The sequence below is a fragment of the Oryzias melastigma genome, linkage group LG10 (genome assembly GCF_002922805.2).
Source record: "Oryzias melastigma strain HK-1 linkage group LG10, ASM292280v2, whole genome shotgun sequence".
In the NCBI taxonomy this organism is placed as follows: Eukaryota; Metazoa; Chordata; class Actinopteri; order Beloniformes; family Adrianichthyidae; genus Oryzias; species Oryzias melastigma.
In genome coordinates, this window is record NC_050521.1 from 6,476,564 (window position 1) to 6,497,199 (window position 20,636).

The window sequence follows — 20,636 nt, forward strand, 5'->3', positions numbered from 1 at the left end:
ACTGCAAAAAAGAAAAAAATAATTGTGATAAATTTTTCCCTGGTTTAGGATTAATTAGTATTTTTTTTTAATTGATTCCCGGTTATAAATAAACTATTTTCCATTTAATTGAAAAAATTCCCCTAATTCTGTTTTTATGCTCATCAAGATATTTAAAAAAACAAAACTTTCACAGTGATTAAAAACAATTGAGATTTTAAAGGTTCATGTCGCATCCACCACGTTTACAAAAATATCGTTATTGGTATCGATACCAGCGATATTGAACGGTATCGGATCAGTACTGGATCAATACCTAAACGCTCAGTATGGCCGAGCCCTGGAGCCTGGATTCATCCGACCATATCGGCAGCTTGTGGTGACTTCCGGTTTACAGATTTAGATCGGCAAAGCTGACAGCTGTTTAACAAAATTTTATTTTGATCTAAGTATTTTGATTTGTAAATGATCTAAGAGAGGAAATACAAATAAAGTTAGGTAGGACATATAGAAGATTAATGTTTTACAAATTCACAATAAAATTGGTAAATATATCTTTAATTATTCAAGTAAAATTGCGTTCAGCCATCAGCTTTTCCGGTCTAAACCCATAATCCTGAAGTCTCTTTACACAGTAACAATGATGTCACCCATTTGTCTGAATAGAGTCAATCAAACGTCTCAAATGCCACCATGAATCCACACACTCATATTGGATTGGTCAATTCATAACTTGAATAATTTGCAGCACAGAAAAAAAATATCATGAACATATTTGATTATTCGCTTTTTATTTCTCTATAGAAGTCTACGAGGTTTTGGCTTCTTGGAGCCAACGTGTACTTCCTGGTTGGAACACAAAGGGGGAGGAGCCACTCAGTCCAGTTTTTATAAACAGTCACAAGCAAATCATCTGAACATTCAGGTGAGGTGCAGTTGCTGTGGAGCTCAACAGGAGGTGCTGTTGGCACATTGCCTCCTGCTTGTATGTCTCCATCAGTGATGAATCATGCCAGGAAGTGATTTATCAAGTGAGTCGGTCAAACTCTTCAACCTGTGGAGGCACCGCTATGATGAGAGCGAGCTCAGCAGTGCAGCCCGGGATGGGTTTGTTCTTTTTTTGTTCTCGGTTTGGATCAGGGCGTTGCACAAACCCAGCATCCTTTCATCTTAAAGTAGGTGGTAATTATGTCGAAAGAAGCGTCAAAGAGCACATTTTCTATCCCTCAGAGTTTCGGTATTATTCCCTCTTTATTTTCCGCCTCTCTGTTTGTTTTGACTCGTTCTGCACCTGTTTTGAGTTCTCCTCATTATCCAACTTCTCTGTTTTCCTCCACACACCTGTCTTCCATTATTTGTCACTTTCTCTGAGTATTTACTCCATTGGTCTCTGCACCCAAATGCGTCTTTTTTTTATTATTGTTCTGCTGGTTTTCCCCATCTTGTTGAGATGTTTATGATCTTAAGTTTAAAAATAACCCTTTTCTCTTTTTTTTTTAACCACAATCCTCTGACTGCCGTCTTTGAATCAAGTCCCTGATCTGCAACCTGACGGCAGCACCGGAGGAAATTACCAGCAGATGGAGCGTCATGAATCTGAAGTAACCTGCCTCAATCTTTACTTCCAAATAAGATTTGGTCGAATCATATGCTTAGCACGGATCCACGACGCTTTCCGTGCAACTTTGGAGGGAAGATCAGCACCAAAAGTCACATTCTGGCCCCAAATGAAAGACAAAAGTCACAGAAAAACTGTTTTTTTTTTCTTCTCCAGAGTGACAACAAAAAAGGGATCACTTATTCAGTTTTTTTTAAACTACACTTTATGTAAGTTATAAGAGGTTTGCAAATGATTAACTTGTAAGTTTCAACCTCGGTCTAATTCCTGGGTAAACCATACATTCAGAATATGACAGAAAGTGATAAAGATGTGTGAAATCTGATACAGACCAACAACCAAATGAGCATTATAAAAGATTAAAATCCTTTAAATAAAGGGCTACCGCATACCTCTCATTCTTTAAAATCTTTGAATTTACTTACAGTTCAAATATAAATAAATCAATCTAATTTTTATACAATAGATGCAGAAAAGATCAATACTTAATACATAAGGAAGAAGCCTGTTATGCTCGTTACAATAGTCTTCAACAAATTCATTAGACTGGAGGGAACACTGCTTGAAAAATGTTATATCAAAACTCCTCTCCAGGGGAAATATGAGCATGTGAACTGAAAGTGTTCGAGGTAACGTGGTGGGGCATTTATGTGTTTTGGGACTGTCTTGAGCTAAACAGATATTGGAGAGATGTTCATAACTTGGTAAATTCTATGTGTGAGATCCAGATTCCACTTGACTTTGCTGACCTACAGTTCTAAATCGAAGGACAGATAAAATGCTGCTGCAGGTTCTTTTAGCTGCAAGTAAGAAAAACTAAAACAAGAAAATGGAACAATCTGGCTCCACCAACATGGTTAGACACAATATACAAAAACTTTAAAATGAAAAAACTGACATATATGCTCAAAATTGAAAAAGGAAAACATTTACAGAATTTAGTCTATATTTACTAAACCCATATCCCCCTTCAGAGAAGGTTTTGATTGAGCTCTGTTGTATCTGCTTAATGACTGAATTTAATGCTTTCACACTTTTACTCATATTTTAAGTGAAAGATTAGTTTAAGAATGTACATACCCTTATTTATTTTTTTTTTTGTGTGTGTGCTTTTGTTTTCCCTTTAATTTTTGCGTATGTTCTTGCTTCAACTTAGCATGCTCTCTTTTTCTAACTTACGGACAACAAAAAGAACAACCGAAAAATCTGTATAACCAATACAGTAAACCTGTTGTATATTGATTTTTTTTCATTAAAAAAATGTAATTACAAAAAAAAGTATCAACCCAAGTCTAATTTGAAATGTTTTTAAAGAAGTCCCACTCCGATCATCTCTTGATCTATTTTCAAAGAGTAGCCTTTTCATCATGCAGTTTTTAGCCAAAATCTGAAAACCTGTGTCGTTTTCAAGGACAAAGTTTCTGCAGAGCGGCAAGTTTTTAATTTAAGTTTGCCACTGAGGACCGTTGAAGTAAATCTGCCGCTATTTCCTGTCATCCATCTGTAGCTTACAGCCCCTCACATCCCCAACCTAACATTATTGATCCACTTATACTGTAAATGGATTCATCAGAATGGAGCAGATTTTCTAGGGTGATATCAGTCAAATTGGGCCATCAGGGGAAATGGGCCTCGGCTCTTTAAAAGTCAATGAATGCAAATACATTTAAGCTGTTGCCACGACAGCACTTGACATGTAAGAATTGATTTGATTGGTCTATGGTTGCTTTGGTGGGCGGGGCAAAGCCTCAAGACTGCACCAGAAAACGTCACTGTGAGTGTCCTGACATGCCAAAATCTAAATGTTATTAATAAGGTTGGTTAGTAACAAAAAAAATATTTATAGGATATATCTAAATAATGATGTAAAATACTTTTGCTGATGGATTCCAACAAATAGAATCTTATTCAACATGACACTTCTTCATCTGCTTCTGAGGTCCACAGCCAAGATGAGCCAGAGGCGCGGTCCACGGCCAAGAACAGGCGATCCACTGGGAATCTGAAATTCGAGTGGGAAAGAGGAACAACACGTGAATCACACTGCACCAAACAGAAACACAGAGACTTAAATATGATAATGAATAAAAAGAAGAGGTGAAGTAAAGGAGAATAGAGAACAGAACCCCAGAGCTGATGTGGATAATAATGACGATGGAAAATCTAAATTTAATCCAAACCCACGAGAGCCGAGGGAATTGACCGCCAGGGCCCGGTTTACTCAACTAACTTTTAATTTTCAGCCATTTTCATGCTTCATTTGGATTCAATTGTTGAATTGTCTGTAAATAAGTAAAGCCAGCCCTTCATATTAAAACGTCATCGACTGATGCCATCACTTCACCTGCATTGATTATCAGTTTACATCCACTTTCAAATCCCTTTCAACTTTCATGCAAACGTTCCTTCAACGTCCTCTAACTTTGCAGGCTGGGTGATGCTCTGCCCCCGAGTCCCAGCTGGACATGTGAATCTCATCCCAGTGCTTGCAAACACCTTGGATTAAATTAATGAAGAGGCTCCTCGCCGCGCTGCACCAACCAAAAGACAACGGTGAATAGAGATCAGCGTTCACGGGGGAGCGCTGGTGGATTTAATTAGTCTGTGTTTACCTCCTCGTGTGATGCCTGAGATCCTAAAACATGTTTGTGCCTGCGCGCTCAGACACAAACAGCTGTAAAGGAGATAAATTACCTGCAGTCAGAGCGTAGGAAACGGCAGGAAACTGGAGACGGAGGGCAGCTCGTGACGGAGAGGAGCGTTTAGCTCGTGTCAGGCAGAGGAAGCAGTCAGTCGGAGACGGCTTTGGTGTGAGGTGTAGATGTTCTGTGGAGAGCGAGGAAGTGCAGCGATGCACAATCAGGCAAACATCTCCCACCCTCCAGGAGCACCGACAGAAGCTCCCATTTTTCTCCCCCCACCGCGGCTGACGACTGCTGACGACACAGAAAGCTGCATGTTTCCCACATTACAGTGACAAGCCTCCAGAAAACAATTCCACTACTTTAACAGATTCACTGCAAAAACTGCAAAAACTAAAGATCCCTGTTTCACAAAAACGTGTTATCTCATCAAGACAGTCTTTCAAGAGCAAAATGATTTTATTCAGACTGAATACAGAGTTTGTTGGAACAAACTCAGTCTAAATACACCCTAGACGACCCAGGATCAGGATCAGGATCTAGTTAGACCAGGGGTGGGCAAACTTTTGAACTCATGGGCCACAAATTTGGCAGATACGTGGGACCTCATTAGTGACAGAAATAACATGAAATCTGGAGTAAAACATGCTTTCATTTGATTTGAAAAATACAGAACATTTTGGAGTTTTTATTTCAAAACTGTGACTTTTGTTCTCATTTTAGTGTCAATTGCACCAATGGGTTGATGTCCTTCAGGAAAAAAAATGCTGATTCAGAGAAATTCTGCACTCATGGAAAAATTGAAAAATCCCTGTGAAACTCAAAAACACACATGAACATTAAAAAAAAACAACACATTTTCCAACACTACACAAATGCAGTATAACTTGCTGCAAGGTAAACAAAAGGTCAATGTATTTGTTTTTATTTGTATTTATTTATCCCTTATTTTACCAGGATGATCCATTGAGAACAAATTCTCATTTACAATGATGACCTGGCAATCCATTGAGAATTAAAGGGAAAATAAAAGATTTTTAAAGGTTATTAATACAATTTTTCCCTATTTCCAGGTTAAATACCTCAATGGGCCATAGTTTGCTCACCCCTGGGTTAAGCTCGATTTGTTTTCAATCAGATTTAGCTTCGGTTCACTCCGAGTTTCCTCAGTTTGAATAGACACACAAAAATGAGCCAAATTGTTTGCCATTGAGCAAAACTGCTTAACAAAAAATAAAGTTTGAATGAGTAAACTATCCCAACAAGGATTCCTAAGTGTAGGGCTTCCATTTCTATTTCTCTCGTTGCTTTGCCCCGCCCTCATAATCTCTGACCAATGAATGAAGAGATCTTTAGTCACGTGGTTTTGTTTGCATGAACAAATGCAAGGTTTAAGACTCAATCCGGACTTTTACAGTCTAAATACATCCATGTTGAGGAAACAGAATAGAAAATAGAATTTTTGTCTTAGAATTCTCGATAAGATGATTTTTTAATTCTAGTGTAGGCCCAGAGGTCAAGTGAGGTCATGAGAGTTTGGGGTCTCATAAACTACGGTATAATCATAGGAGTTCATCTATCCAAATCTTTCTCCTTTTTTCTATTTATGCTCATCTACTTGTCCATCTGTCCATCCTTACTTTTTTTTTTTTTATTCTTTAGCTATTTATGGATTTTTGTGGGTCATCACTTTTGGGGGGGCTGTTGCAGGATTTGCCCCCCTTTGCCCGTGCCTATATCCGGCCTTGCACCGTTTTCATATTTATTGTTTGTTTAAAGAACGTTTTTTTTTTATTTAAAGAAAATAGAGTTATTTCTGAGAAGCCTGTTTTTGCAGTGCACACATCCATGAAACCGTAATAACTGCTGCTGGTTCTGAAGGGCTTTTGAACTAAAATTCAGCGACAAGCGCAATGCTATGGAGCTATTTTGAGGTCAATATTATTCAAAACGCAAAAAAAAATATTGGAGTTTTGCCAAAAAACAACTAAAATGTCCAAAACTTTTTGCTATACTAAATATATTTCATTATTTTCAGCTTCAAATGTTCTGGTTTTTCTTAGGTTTCAAAATTCAAAATTTCAGTTTCAAAACTTTTGGAATTTTTTAAAATAATTTTGGCCCCAATTTATCTCCATGCAATGCAGCTTTTTTTTTTTTTAATGGTGACAGGAGAACAAATCAGGCATGAAAAAAACAAAAATAGCTTTTTTTGAGTGCGTGGCTCTAAACAAGAGAGAGCACCTTCATTGCTGGTGCTGGGAGCCTTCTTTATCCTGAAGGTGTTGTGTAACTTCTGTGGATCCGGGCCAGAACCCACACACCGACTGCCTCACCAATTAAACATCATTAACATGATCCCCAAGGTGTGCTTCCTGTTGAGTTTGATGTGGAAGCGCTCTGCCTTTTCACCGGGCTGACAGCCGGCCTTAATTGGCTTTTGAAAGACACTAACGCTCTTATGTAAGGTTCTAAAGGCAGCTTTGCTGAGGAAAACTAGAAAACATGCAGCTTCTCACTGCAAACTAGTTCATTCTTGGAGAGATTTAAATTCTTCTTTCAAGTTATTTAATCAAATTGTTTTAATTTATCGCCTTCCCAAACTTTTTGCTAAACCAGCACAGTCAAGATTTATTTAATTTTTGTCTCTTGAAAAGCTGGGATGTAAAAATAAGGAAATTATTATTAAAATGAGTTAAAATCCTTTTGCTCTTGACAGTAAAAAAACCTGATTTAAGACTAAAAAAACTAAAATTTCTTTCTAAGTTTTGGCTCAATTTTAAGGTTATTTAAAGTTTAATAAATGTTGACAAAATAGACTGGTTTATATTGTCACTATTTTCATAACAAAATAATAATTAGTGCTACTTTTACATTTTATAATTTTTTGTTCTCAAATTCCGAATTTTTCAGTAATTTACAAGCATGTTTGTATTTTCAATTGTGTAAACCACAGTTGAAACGATTATTAATAATAAAAAACCTACTCTAATCTATCATGTGTTATCATACTTTAATCTATTTTTTATGAAAAATACTTTTCATTGAGTATATTGTATTGGGTAAAAAAAAAAAGTGATAATGTAATTTTTTATAGTGTTCTACGGTTAAGTAAAAATGGACGGACAAAACATTTGACTACTTTCCAGTGATTTCCTTCCAAAGATTTGGGCTTTTTTTTCAAACCTTTTCTCCTATATTTGCAGTATTTAAGTAAGTACGCCTTGCAGAGGTGTGTCTTCATCTCATGACAGACCTGCGCAGCCGTCTAGTGTTTATTAATCAACCAGCCTTTCTGCGCACCTGAAACACAAACACACACACATACTCTTTTTTTTTTTTTTTCTATACTCAAAAGTCTTTTATAATCAAAAATATCATCCGGGCATTTACAGTGTCATACAAGAAGTGAATCAGCTGCTGACGGCCTTTACAGAAAATGAAGAAATATATCCATTTTTGATTTATGTTACAAATGGCAAAAAGAGAGGGAGGTCAAAGGGTATGCTCAGGCAAACCCTGATTGCCCCCCCGCCCCCACTCGATTAGCCCTGTAGACCTGTCCCACGCCACACAGAGCCATGTGCACGCTCAAGAAGTGCATATCGTCCAGCTGTGAGCAAAACTAGGTAATTAATCCAGTGACGTCTCCTGCAGCTCCCGGGGAGCCAAAAAACAGTCTGCAGACACAGAGGAACTCAGTTCAAGCTCCCGAGGACTCCAAATATCCCTGTTACCATGACGACACAGAGTTTTTAAGCCTCTTCCACCTACGCAGAGTCCCTGAAATGTTTATTTTTAACATTTTGTCTTGATCTGAAATCACTCCTGTGTGTCCTTGTGCAGTGAGGCACGGCCCTGAGTCTGTGAGAGCTGAGGGCTTGACGCTGGGCCTCTTCCCGCTGCTACAGTGTCTGCGCTGCCGCGTCTGCCTGTCGTCCACCCTTCACGTCCTGGAGGTGTCAGCCGGCGCCGTCTATGTGCTCTTGATGCCCTGGAAGCCACAGAAGTTCCAGCGTTTCTCCAAACTGGCTCCCACTCCAGTCAGCTCCTGTCTGAAGGTGCAGGGCAGCCGAGAGAGGAGAGCCTCCACCTCGCTGGGGTTGATCTGCACTCAGACAGGGACACAAACGCAACTTAGGAACGATCCAGTACATTGTAGATAGTCAAGATGTTGATTGTTCAAAAATTTTTCTTTCTTTACTTCAAACTGAACAAAATGTTAGGAAAATGGTGGATATTTCCTGCAACAAAATGGATTTTGTTTCTGTAAAAACCAAAAAGCAAGCATTGAGGTGAACGTTCCCACTAAAATGAAACCTTTGTTTCACTTATTATGACGTGTATTGCCTCGATGCTGCAGAGCGAGGTCGGTGCAGACTTGGTAGCCGTTACCATAACAACACATTACACAGCTTATCCAATAGTCCCTCAATGTGGAAAATAGATTAAACCCAAAAAACGAGAGATCAAAATACTAATAATTGAATAAATATTTCTTTATTTGGTAAGTGACCATGGTAAAACAGGATAATACCAGATGAAGTGTCAATTTTCAGAAATTGATGGACGACGCGGAAGCAACCATGACAGACACCTAACTGAAAGGTTAGGAGACCAAAACGAGAGACAATTTCTCAACCAAAATTCCTCAAAGCTGCACATTTTCTTCCTAATCTTTCTTCATTTTGAGAAGATTCCTGTTGACCAGTTATTTAACGGCGCACCATTATTTCAGTTTCAAGACCCATGCCAATAAAAAAATCGTCTTTTTTGTGTTTTTAACATGTTCTTGTAGCGTTTTTCACATAATAGAGGACCTATATAAAATCATTTACAACTAAAACTGCCTTTCTGAGTATTTCTTAATTTAAATCAGTAGCGGGTGAAAACCGGATGCTTGAAAAATCTCAGGCTAGAGAAGCAGCAACTGAAATGGGCGTGTCAAAGTCTCCCCTCACCCTGGGCACACCCCAGCCCGCTCACACTGAACAGTGTTCAACACTCGTGCTGTAACCAATTGGGATTCTGGCTCTAAACTGTATGACTGGATAGATCCAGTGTTGCTCATCATTTTTTTTTTTGTTTTTTTTTTGGTGCGGCTAATGTTAGCTTGAGGCTCTTCATTATGATTGAACATCTTTTTTTAAAGGCTAACCAAACCCTTAATCAACTTTGTTTTGTCTGTTAACCTTAATAAATGGGTCAATTTTTGGTCAATTTTTGACAAATTAAAATAATCTTGTGTAATTCTTGAAATTATAGTCAAAAACCATCTGTGTGCTGCCACGTACAGGTTGAATTGAGGTTAAACTTCCTGATTGGTCAAACCATTTAAGTCCCACATCATGAGCTGCAGCTCCAGCAATGGTAATGTCCCTCAGACATCTTAGCTGTGGGTGGAGTCAGCCTCCAACTTCCCTGTTTGGCTACCCTTTAAGGTTTAGTGCTAGCATGCTAACCTAGCTACACTTTAGCATTTAAACTACCAGCAGAGGAGCTCCTGATCATCTGATTTTCCAGTTCTGATCTCTGTGTGCCACAGATGTGACGCTGAGCCGTTTTAATTGGTTCTTTTGAGTCATTTTTAGAAAATGTTCACATTGATTGTCATGCTTAGAAAGCCATGAAACACTCTCATCCTCTACGTGTGCTGCTCATTCGCTCATGTCTTCTTCTCCGTTTCTGTTCCACCGGTCTCCTCACAAACCATTGGCGGTGGTCTGATAATCAGTCAGTAACCTCAAACGCCAGCTGATGCTTCCAAGATGAACCAACAGGTTGTCCTGTGCTGATGTCAAGATGAATTAGAAGGTCCAACCCCAGAGACAGCGCGTGTCATCCTACAATGAAGCGGTGTGTGTGGAGCCCCCAGATAAGAGAGGACAAGGCTTGTGGAGTCTAGCCAGCCGTGATGACAAACAGTGCACTGCCTGGTGTGTGTGGCGAGTTGGCGTGGGAACAACAGATGCACGGGAGCAGTCAGACGCACACAGACAGAAAAGCGTGGGAAGATGAACCAAAACACAAACACTCCAGAAGAAAGGGAAATACAAAAAAGGACTGAAACACACTTTCCACACAAGTCCTGCATGTGATTAATACAGAGAATCAAACTCGTGACGTGATCAGTAAAGTCACAGGCCGCTTTATACTTCAAAGTTTTCACTGGCGTCACAGTGGTTGCACGGCCATCGGATGTGACACCTGCTGGTGAACACACCTGCCACCGGAATTTTACCCCCATAGTGGAATACAAGCTGAAGTGGAAGTCGTGTCTGGATTATTATTTTTTAAGTTTCACACTTCAAACAGTCCACCATCGCGAAAGTACGCCGGGAACATGTTCGGTTGATAATATTTATCATTTTTTAAGATAAAGCTCAATTAAAGCTGACTTAAAGTTAGATGAATACTCCAATTGCTTCAAAGTTTCAGCAATTATATTTGTATTGCTGCCAAAATGACTGGTCCGGTGCTCTATAGTGAAAATGGTGATGGCATGCTGCGGCCAACAGGTCATAGAGAACACTTAGACAACACTTTAGGATAATAAAGGTGAAGTAGACGAGACGCAGGCACGTCGTACAGATTTTTCATTTTCCAAACTACCTAAATCCTGCGGATTGCACAGAGTTTAGTTTGCGTGGACATCCTACAACCTTTCTACTGGTACCTTCATATCACGTGCACATAACGTGCGTGTGACATTATTGTGGGGATTAAGGGGCCAATATTTGCTCCTTACTTATGACTAGAGTGAGCCATAAGCGCACGGCATCACTCCTACGTCATAATTTACCAACTGGCTGTAACTTTGATTTTTTTTTGAGAAAGACAAAATACTTTGTGTCTGATCTATTTCTTCTTATTTTCTCATTTATTCCTAATCTATGCAGTAAAAAGTGTTTTCTTTCTAATCCATTGGTTTATGATCTTTTTTCTTTTCCTTAACCTGTAGTAATTGATCAGAAATTCATATTTTTGAAATCAAATGTTAGAGGAAAAGATGGACTGCTCCTGGATTAAACTGCTGAACTGATAAACTTTCTGTGCATTAGTGGAAGCTTCATTGACAGTTGTCTTTGTAAAAATGTCAGAAGAGAGGAAATGAATGACAACTTCATCAGTTAAAGGGAGATAGGATCGTTCAACCAGGCTAAAGGAAGGGTTATGCTCAGCTCAAAAGCAGAATTTCAGGTCTGGTTTTAATATATGAAATGACACAAACATACAGATATAATGAGAAACATATCAAACAAGTTCAAATTCAAAAATGGGATTCAAAACAAATGAAATGTCCTTCCACAGGGTTTACAGTTCTGAAGCATCAAACATGTTGATGATTACTGGTTTTAGAAGAGAACATGCAGACTTTCAACCTGAAAACATGTGGTCCAGTCAACAAAAAGAGGACCATGCTGCATGGAATCCTCTTCACGAGTGAGATCGACCGCGCAGAAGCGGAGTCGCTCCGGGCCGGTCCGATCACCTGCGACGTCTCTTCTTACAGGGGGAGACCCCCCCGTGTGATTACTGCTCACATGAAAACACTCAACTGACCCGTGAAGCTCACTTAACACCACAAGCTGCTGCTGTCGTTTCAGGGCCCACGGAAGAGCAGGGAGGAGAGGCTTGTGGGAAATGACAGGCTGCAACCGTGCAGCAGTAATGTTGAAGGTCAGACGATCGGACCAGGGGGCTGTGATGGGGTCTGTTTCACGTCAGGACATCCAAAGCATGCTGCAGCACCATTGTTATATCCGACCTCTCCAGAATAACGGTAGGATGTTCCAAAAACAAACAAACACATTTGGCTCTGATGGAAACAGAGTAAAAACTCCTTCCTGAGCTGATGAGTACAACAGTGAATTTGTGCTAAATCTCTTTGTCCTCACAGAAACAGGTTGCAGCATGGTGGGACCCCCCATCAGACACAAAACAGAAGAGTAAATAAACACAACACATGAATGCCCTAATAAATAAATTACCAAGTCCAACAATATTACAGAGGAAACAACCCATTTAGGAAACATGAAGTAATAGAATGTGAGGACATCATTTTAAACTGTATATATTTGAGTTAATGGGCCCGATAATTTATTTTAATAACTTTACCTTCATTTGTTCATTTAATCATCTGTGAAGTTACTTAAACGGTTGTTGTTGTTGCTGAATTTATCCAACTTTTTCATTGATTTTTTTTTACTATCTCAGCTTATTTATTTACTATTATAAAATCATTTTTTTTCTCTTCTTTTTTCAGTTTTCTTGTTCATATATAACTTCAAATCATCAGCTGATGATAAAATAAACAGAATACTCCCTTTCCTGAGAATTATCCTTCTTCTGTATTAAAAAAATAAGCAAAACAAGTCTTTTCTATGCTCGTTATGAAGCCCTTTCTCTATTTTGGGTGGATTTTGGCTGCAATAATGAGTGTTACCTTAGTGTCCAGGCGCTGCAGGTAGGAGCAGATGTACTCGATGCTGGCTCCGAACGGATGCACATGCAGGAACGTTGAAATGATCCCTGAGGTACGACAAAACGGGACGGTGTTACCACCGAGCCATGCGACACACCTCACTCATCCGTTCAGAATTCACAAGCGTTAGTACAATCCTCTTCTTCTCCAGCGTGAGGAGCACAAGCTTCAAGGGACTTTTCCCAGAGCTCCATTACCGCTAAGAGGCTCTTGTATGTTCCAGCTCCAGATTAGAAGGAGTGTTTAATGACAGCTTTGATGCTATTGTCTCTCATCAAAGCCGAGCTTTCCCCGAGCTCAAACCGACCATCTGCTATGAGCTCGGAGGACGGAGCGGGAGAGAAGTGTCTGAGCTTCCTAACCACCTGTAGGGCAAAAACTCACAGGGTTAAAGCCAAAAACGCCAGGCTTTTAAGGGGGGAAACACTCCTGCAAGACTTCATTTTTGTCACCTGCAGGAGGTCAAATCAATCTGTGCACAAATAAAGTGTCAGAGTGAGGGCAGCTGCTGCAAACAGGAATCTATTGGTGTTCTCAGACAGACAAATATGCGATTTACTCACCAGGATTTTACTTAAAAGTGACTAAAATGTTATGCAGCTGAAAACAGCCGGCATGTTTCAGCATCAGGGAAAAAATCTATTCCTTTTTCATCTTTAGAAATTAACAAACCTGCCTCTAAATATTCTAAATATTTAAAAACTATTTTCCTTCTCAGATTTACCCACAATCCAACTTAATGTTATGTAACATATCAGTGAAAAGCGAATGAAAATCCACTTTTTTCGGAAAAAGCTGATTGACGTCGATCACCTTAAAAAGGGCGTGTGTTATTTAGGTGTCAGATATGCTAAAAAGTTAACAAATTAAGACCATCTTTTCAGTTAATACAGGGCGCAGACATACTTTAGCCCGTTTTTACTAACTGGGTCAAATCAGAGTTCCTGTCCCGCTCTGATCCGATCAAACACCAAAGTCTGGCTGGAGTTCTCACAGCTGAGGAGAAGGAATGAGGACGGTACCGGACAGCAGAGAGGCCGTCCGTCTGTGGATGACGGTTTTAGGACAGAAATATGCTCCAGCTGGGTCAAAGGTTAACACGATTTAGGAAAAACAAGAGTTCCTGGGGAGGCAGGATAACTTTGCTCCAATCTTCTCCATCTGCCCCGACTGAGAGCAAATTTACTCGTGAAAGAGCAGGAAGAACGGCAGTGAGAGTCTGAGTGATTACGCCAGAGAAGACGGACAAAGAAAACTGATCCTAAATGTGTTTGAACACCAGAACTTTAGCTCAAGTGTTTATATTCTTTCAACTTCTGTAACTCTTCAACCGTTTACGCAATTAATCCATCAAATTGACTTTACGCCAATCCATAAAACTTTACAGTAGTGATGCTGAAACACATGCAAAGAGGAACCAGCAGATTCTGTTGCACCAATATGTAACACTCTAGTATCGGTGGTAAGTCTCCTTATCAGAATGATTCCATGTTGATGGTGTTACAGCATGTTACAGAGCGTGTTCTGTTTAGGTGTTGCTGGCGACATCTCCAGTGTTAAATATCCACTTTTGGTGTTTTTAACGTGTTCGTGTGGCATTTTTCAGACTCCTCAGTAGACTAAATTAGCCATTAGCATGTTGCTTAAATACTAGCTAATCTCTAACTTAGCCTATAAAAACCCCAGTAGATAACAAATTAGCCAAAAACATTGCTAAAATATTAGGTAAACTCTACATTTTTTGAGAATTACTTTAAAAGATGAAAACATAGCCCATGAATATGTTTAAAGGCTTGTTGCTAATCTACTTAAAACGTTAACTTTCTCATTAATTTCCTACGAGGCGTTTTTTGCTCCATATTTCAAAAGCTATAAAGTTTATAAAAACCAAAAGTACTGAATAAGATGAACGTTTTGATACAAAGATTGATGAAATCACTGACAGTGAGATTCAGTTTTTACATGCTGCAAAACGTACGGAAAGGAGCAGGACAATCACACTATTATATAAATTTGGCTGCGTGGCTTTCTGGAAAACCATAAATGTTTATGTTTAGGCTGTGATTGTTACACTTTTTCTGTTAGCCTACAAACGAGATAACAAAACCGTTATGTGGCCCTCATAAGAAAACATTCGGGGACCCCTGCCGTAGACAGACTCCAAGCTTACCGACTAGCAGAGCTTCCCTCTCTGAATGGACGGGACTCTGCGGGGTTTTCTCTGTGGGACCCTCCTTCTCCTGACTGCAGGACACCACCGTGACCTCCTGCAAAAGCACGCAACCCCCCCAACGTGGTGAGCAGAAGTGCAGAGACTTGAGGGAGAACACAGTGGAGGCACAAGGTGTAAAGAATGACAGAAATATGGGAAGCAGACATCAAAAGGCTGCGCCACCGACACATCAATCCAGGCACACAATGAAGATAATGATGGCAGAGAGGAAATTCAGCCAGCAGCTACGTCTCTGATCTGAGAGGGAAGCACGCCACACACACACACTGTCACTCAAAAAAGATGCAACAACAAGCGGGGAGGGAGCGCCAACACTTGGAAGGTGAATGATGAAGTTGTTTGTTTCACATCTCTGACAAGGAGCAGGGAAGAGGCAAAAGACTTTTCGTCTGCGCTTGTCGCCCTCCTCAGTACTCTGTGTACCAATTCCACTCCTGGTACGAGATGCCTGGTGGCCTTTTTCCGTTTTTAATATATTCCGAACAGCCTGGAAGTACGGTTTGGTGTGTGGGAGGGCAGACATATGCACATGTGCAGAACATTTTGACTTTATGACTCTTTTATTTGCAAGCCTGCTTGTGTCTGCGTGATTTATTCAGTGACTAATGTGGTTACAGCCAACCGGCTTGGCCCGTAATGATCCATCGCGTCACCGCAAGACATTTGGAGAGGGGAATCAGGAGATGATTAATAAACGAGGAGGGAGATAAATCCCCAAAAAAAGAGACAGAAGAGAAAGAGAATCAAAGGTGTCTGGAGGGGTGAGGACGCTTAAAGTTTTCCCACTTACGCTGCTTTGATTGACGCTCTCCTCGCCGCCTCGATCGTCCTGCTTCAGCGTCTCCAGCTGCAGCACATCAGATGATGAAGAAGGCGTCGTATGGGGATGTTTGGGAACAAACGAGCCAGACAAAAGAGGAGAAAAAATCTGTGTTTACAATGAGATCCGTGTCCAGAAAAGAGCTAACGTGAAACAAAAGTGCTTCTCATCCTTTGTAAGATCTAGAAACAAACAAGTCAGTCATTGAATATGAAACAGACTGAGAACTGATTACTCACGACGGATTTGCTTTAATGATGAGGCTGAACAATCAGCGGCAAATTCATCTGCAGCTCTGATTTTCACAACTTTTCCTGAACTCCATCACGTTAAGTGATTAACACTTCACTGTTTATTTATCATGGAAAAGGTCAGAAAATGCCTTCATTTTCATGATTGTCCCTGCTCAGTTGCTGTCAGCTGAGGGGATGCTGATGGATGCACAACACCTCAATCAAACCCTATGAACGCTGAGGACAGGAAAAGCTTTAGGAGTTCTCTCATCTTTTCTTTCTTTATGGATGAGTTGAACCAAAACTTTTGGTTAATCTTAATCAAAAGTGCAGAGATGAATAATTATTGCTCCTTAAGATGTTTTTTTTAGTAGAGTTAGTGATGATTGCATTAAGCTATAGTGATACTTAGATGCGTTCCTGAGCATAATCAATGGTTTGATGAGGTCGCTGGTTTCCCCCCTTATTCGCAGGAGTTAGAGACCGGAGACACGCCGAATCCACGAATACGGAGATACATTATGACGCATAGCTATGTCACCAGTCTACACCCCACGTGCACCTTGATGGTCCAACACTCAGTGGAAATGCTTCCTTAAATGACCCGGACAATTAAAATTAACCAGCCCTGGTCTCACACTGCTGGGTTTTGTTATTTTAGTTTGGGTTGGACCTTGGTAGTCTTCATTTGTGGGCTTTGTTTGTTTCTTTTGATTAGGTAGATTTTGGTCAACAGCTGTTGACTCAGATGGTTGTCATGGTTGGGTCAGCAGTCTCCCTGACTAGGCCAAGGTTCCAATTCCCTTTTGGTTTGTTTTTTTGTTTAAACCAGCACACTAATTATTCCATTTTGTTCTTTCTTTGCAGGACACAGGATTTAGTTTATTTAATAAACTGTCTTCCTTTTACTCTCGGTGTCCAGTTTTTATGTTAGAATCCCCTTTTGGTGTTTATTCCCTAGACCTGAGCCAGGTGTGCCTGTTGGGGACGTAACATATGGGGGCTCGTCCGGGATCCATTGTCCATCAGAGTCAATTTTTTTGGTATTTGATCCATTTGGGTTTTTTTAGTTCTGCTAGAGTGACACACATTTTGGGAGTGGCTCCCACTAATGCTCCTACGAACCCCGCTCAATGGAAACAGTCCCCTTGCACAGTCCACAGAATTTGGGGGGATTGAAAAACAAAAAATCTGTACTACATACATATATCTCACCTACTCCCCCATACTAACCCTTATGTATTGCTTAAGTGTTCACTACGACCTGCAGCATGCTCGAAGAAAAAAAATGTGCATGGACATTTGCGGACTCACCGAGAGGTCTACGACCTTAATATTTCCTGTGGGACACCTCCATGCAGATTAACCGATTTTTTTCCACCACAGACAACCCGTATCCACCAGTAAAGACAGTTATGACTTCGACCTTGCCAAACGAAGCAAATTTTCCAAGAGGATCTCATCAGTTTCTACCTCCTTTTGTTTTCTTTTAGCTTTCTGTGGACTTTTAGAGTCTAAAATATAAGGGCATTTACAAGGCAAGGAGGCTTTATTAAAAAAATACTCCAGTTTTATGAAATCCAATGACAGATTGATGACTTTTGGGGGGGATCAACAGCCAGGACCCAACGGAACCGCCATCATTCCCTTATTTGAGTGAAGATCTCACGTATCCCTTTTTATCACAGACATTCCGAATACCTCAGTCAGAGGAGAGAATGGCTGTCAGTGATGGCACAATATATGACAAAATGATAAACTCGTTTGTTGTGATCATCATCATCATAATAATAATAATAATAATCAGGGTAATGTCTTCAGTGACCTGCACGAGAGTCGCAGGAGTAATGTGTGGCGACAGCTGGGTGACAGCAGGGACGGTGATTGAAGCGACCAAGCAGAATTGATGCCGTGAAGAAAACTCGACGTGACAAAATACCTCAGAATGACTGCTAATCTTCAGAGGAACCCACACCCCAAAATTGATTTCTCTTTCTGCCTGTAATGAGTCTGTCTCTCATGATTCATGTTTGTCTGTATACTGGAATTTAATTAGCATAGTCCCCCGAGCTCACAGTCGCTGGGACGCATTTCTAATCAAAGTCATCGCCATTAACTACTTATTGACAACTTTTGCCCCCCTCTGGAGGGATTTGTTAACGCAATTCATCTCAGAGTGCCGTGAAACGTCCGAGGATCCCTCAACAAACAGACGACATGAGGAGAAGCTCCCAAACTGCTTTCCAAGCATTTACTTTGTATTATTACCTAATTCAAGAGGGGCTTAAGCTGAGGGGCGCACTCTCTTCCTGCAGCAGAGGAACACGTGGATCAGCATCTGAAGCGCTGCTGAAACTACGTCTCTACAGAGAAAATAAAAGGCCTGAAAAGTTTTGACCAAAGTCCAATATCTTGTGGCTTTTTTGACGGCCAAGTATTCCATACTCTTGGTAAAGATCCATTCATTTTTGTCTTTAAACTGATCATATTGTCCTTTTGTCCAGATTGAAGGATAATCTGGAAATGTAGAAAAGTCACCTGTGCTTGATGGTCCTGGTGTCTCATGCATTTTCCTTCCTCATCCTCACTTTGGATCTTCCTCTTAAAAACCTGATTGATTTTTATCTGCATGTTTTTTGTCTTTGATATAATTTGCTGCTTTATTTCACCATGTCATCATTTAGTTTTTCTATCTTGAAATAAATTTATGTTGACTTTAAACTGACCGATCACAATAGCGATGAAAAGTTTGTGAATTATTTATTGTTGTTTTTGTCCCGCTGCACCTCCATGTAGCAAACACGTCAATGATCAGGAAGGAATTGAATGTTCCCAAATGAAAAATCAAATGCACCCCATTACACGTGCACTTGTTTATGGACAACCGTCTCGTTCCAGAGAGAGAAAGAGATGCAGAGATTTTATCAACTGGGCCATGCGCCACTAAAAAACTGCAAACATCCAAACAAAGCGCTGCCTGCTCTCAGCTTGAGTGTCAATTTTCTTTTGTTTTTTTTCTTTCTTAAGAGCGACGGCGCCTTCTGTCATGTGTTATACAGTGAAAACCGGCCACACAGCTGATCTCTCCAGCCGGAGCGGCGTTCCGCCTCCGATTCTTTTATCGGAAGGCCGCTCCCGACCGTTCCGACTTACTTTCACCCCTGGTTTTGACGCAGACGAGTTTGAGGGACAACGTGTGACGTTCATTTAGTTTCTTAATACTGTACATGAAATAAACATATTCAATTGTCTTTGTTGACAGGTTAAATCCGAATATACATTAAAAAAGCACAACTTTTTGAAGCATACGTTTATGACTTCTTTCTCTTTCAAATTAAAAATACAGAAAATTAAAAAGTAGACAAATACTGAGTTTTAGGGTCTGACTCCCAAAGGATTAAAAAAATATTCTAAATGTAGAATTTTGTGTCTGCCCTCTCTTTGCTCTGAAGCAATCCTGTCAGAGTGACTTGCTGTCTTCACACTGACCTGTGTTGCTTGTGCGCTTTGCAGTTTCTGCAGACCCTCCTTCAGGTTCTGGACTTGTGTCTTCAGCTGCTGCTTGTCCTCTGAGCTCTTCTGCAGCTCGGCCTCCCGCTGTTTCAACTCTTCCCTCATTTTTAGCAGTTGCTGCATAAACAGATATGAGAAAGCATTTGTAGCAACAGGTAATGCTGGGTAAAACTTCATAGTAATGCAGTAAAAGACGTACAACTCATTTTTAATAACCGTGTTCCCTTTTCTTACTCCTCAGTGGTCCATTTTATAAAAAGTACAAACACTCATCATAAAAAAATAACTTTTTAATTCAAATTCCAAAAGATCCCAAGAGTTCAGACACACAAACTCAAAGGCTTTGACGGACCTTTCCTTTTCCTGCTTGAACCTGTTTACAGGTAAACAGCACACATAAGGCTATTCTGCACACCCACTCCTCACACCTGCGGAGACCCACAGAATCACTAATCAGTTTCATGTGCATATCTTTGGACTGTGAACGAGGGCCAGATCACCGGTGGGAAAACCCACACAGTTCCAGGGAGGAGAACCGGAGTCCTCATGGAGACGCCTCAGGGCAGATTCAAAGCAGGAGGCTGAAACTTAACGTCATGCATAAACACAGCACAGCTACTTCATTCACCTGGACTGCTCTGTTGATAGATTATTTGATGATAAACTTCTTTAGATGCATATAATTTACAAAAATAAGTAAGAAAATTGGATTTAAGAATCAAAAAATGGAAAAATTTCGAAATAGAACCCCCTTTGTTTTTTAAATAAACCATTTGTTAATAGATTTTCATTTTATTTCCAACACCTTAATCAATACCACAGTTCATATGAAATTCATACATTAAGCTGTATATTTATATAAAAAAGCGTACTTAATTAAAATGTAAAAACATAAAAAAACACTTCAGCTTCCACTGGAAACCCGATTTTTGCTCTTATGTACAAATCTTTTTATGCTCTGGTGCTTGGAAGCTGCCTGAAATGTAGAAGTACAGATGTCACATCAGCTGATGACGGGTTAAGGTACTTGCTTGACACACTCCTGTCACTTCTGATGACATCCAATGGCTGCAGTCGGCGCATCAGCCTGACTTGAATGAAATGTGACACACT

General features: G+C 40.1%; 1 protein-coding gene across 3 annotated transcripts in view; it reads right to left on the reverse strand.

The window, feature by feature from the left end:
- Positions 1-7,569: 7,569 nt before the first annotated feature.
- The window catches only part of enox2 (ecto-NOX disulfide-thiol exchanger 2), a 204,314-nt gene continuing 191,247 nt past the window's right edge, over positions 7,570-20,636 (reverse strand). For all 3 annotated transcript variants that reach the window (XM_024283495.2, XM_036214036.1, XM_024283497.2), the window contains 5 exons: positions 19,500-19,640; positions 15,748-15,804; positions 14,895-14,991; positions 12,686-12,771; positions 7,570-8,347 (listed from right to left, as the gene is read on the reverse strand). In XM_024283495.2, coding sequence (XP_024139263.1) covers positions 8,216-8,347; positions 12,686-12,771; positions 14,895-14,991; positions 15,748-15,804; positions 19,500-19,640 — 513 coding nt within the window. In that variant the 3' untranslated portion in view covers positions 7,570-8,215. The remainder of the gene's footprint in view (positions 8,348-12,685; positions 12,772-14,894; positions 14,992-15,747; positions 15,805-19,499; positions 19,641-20,636) is intronic.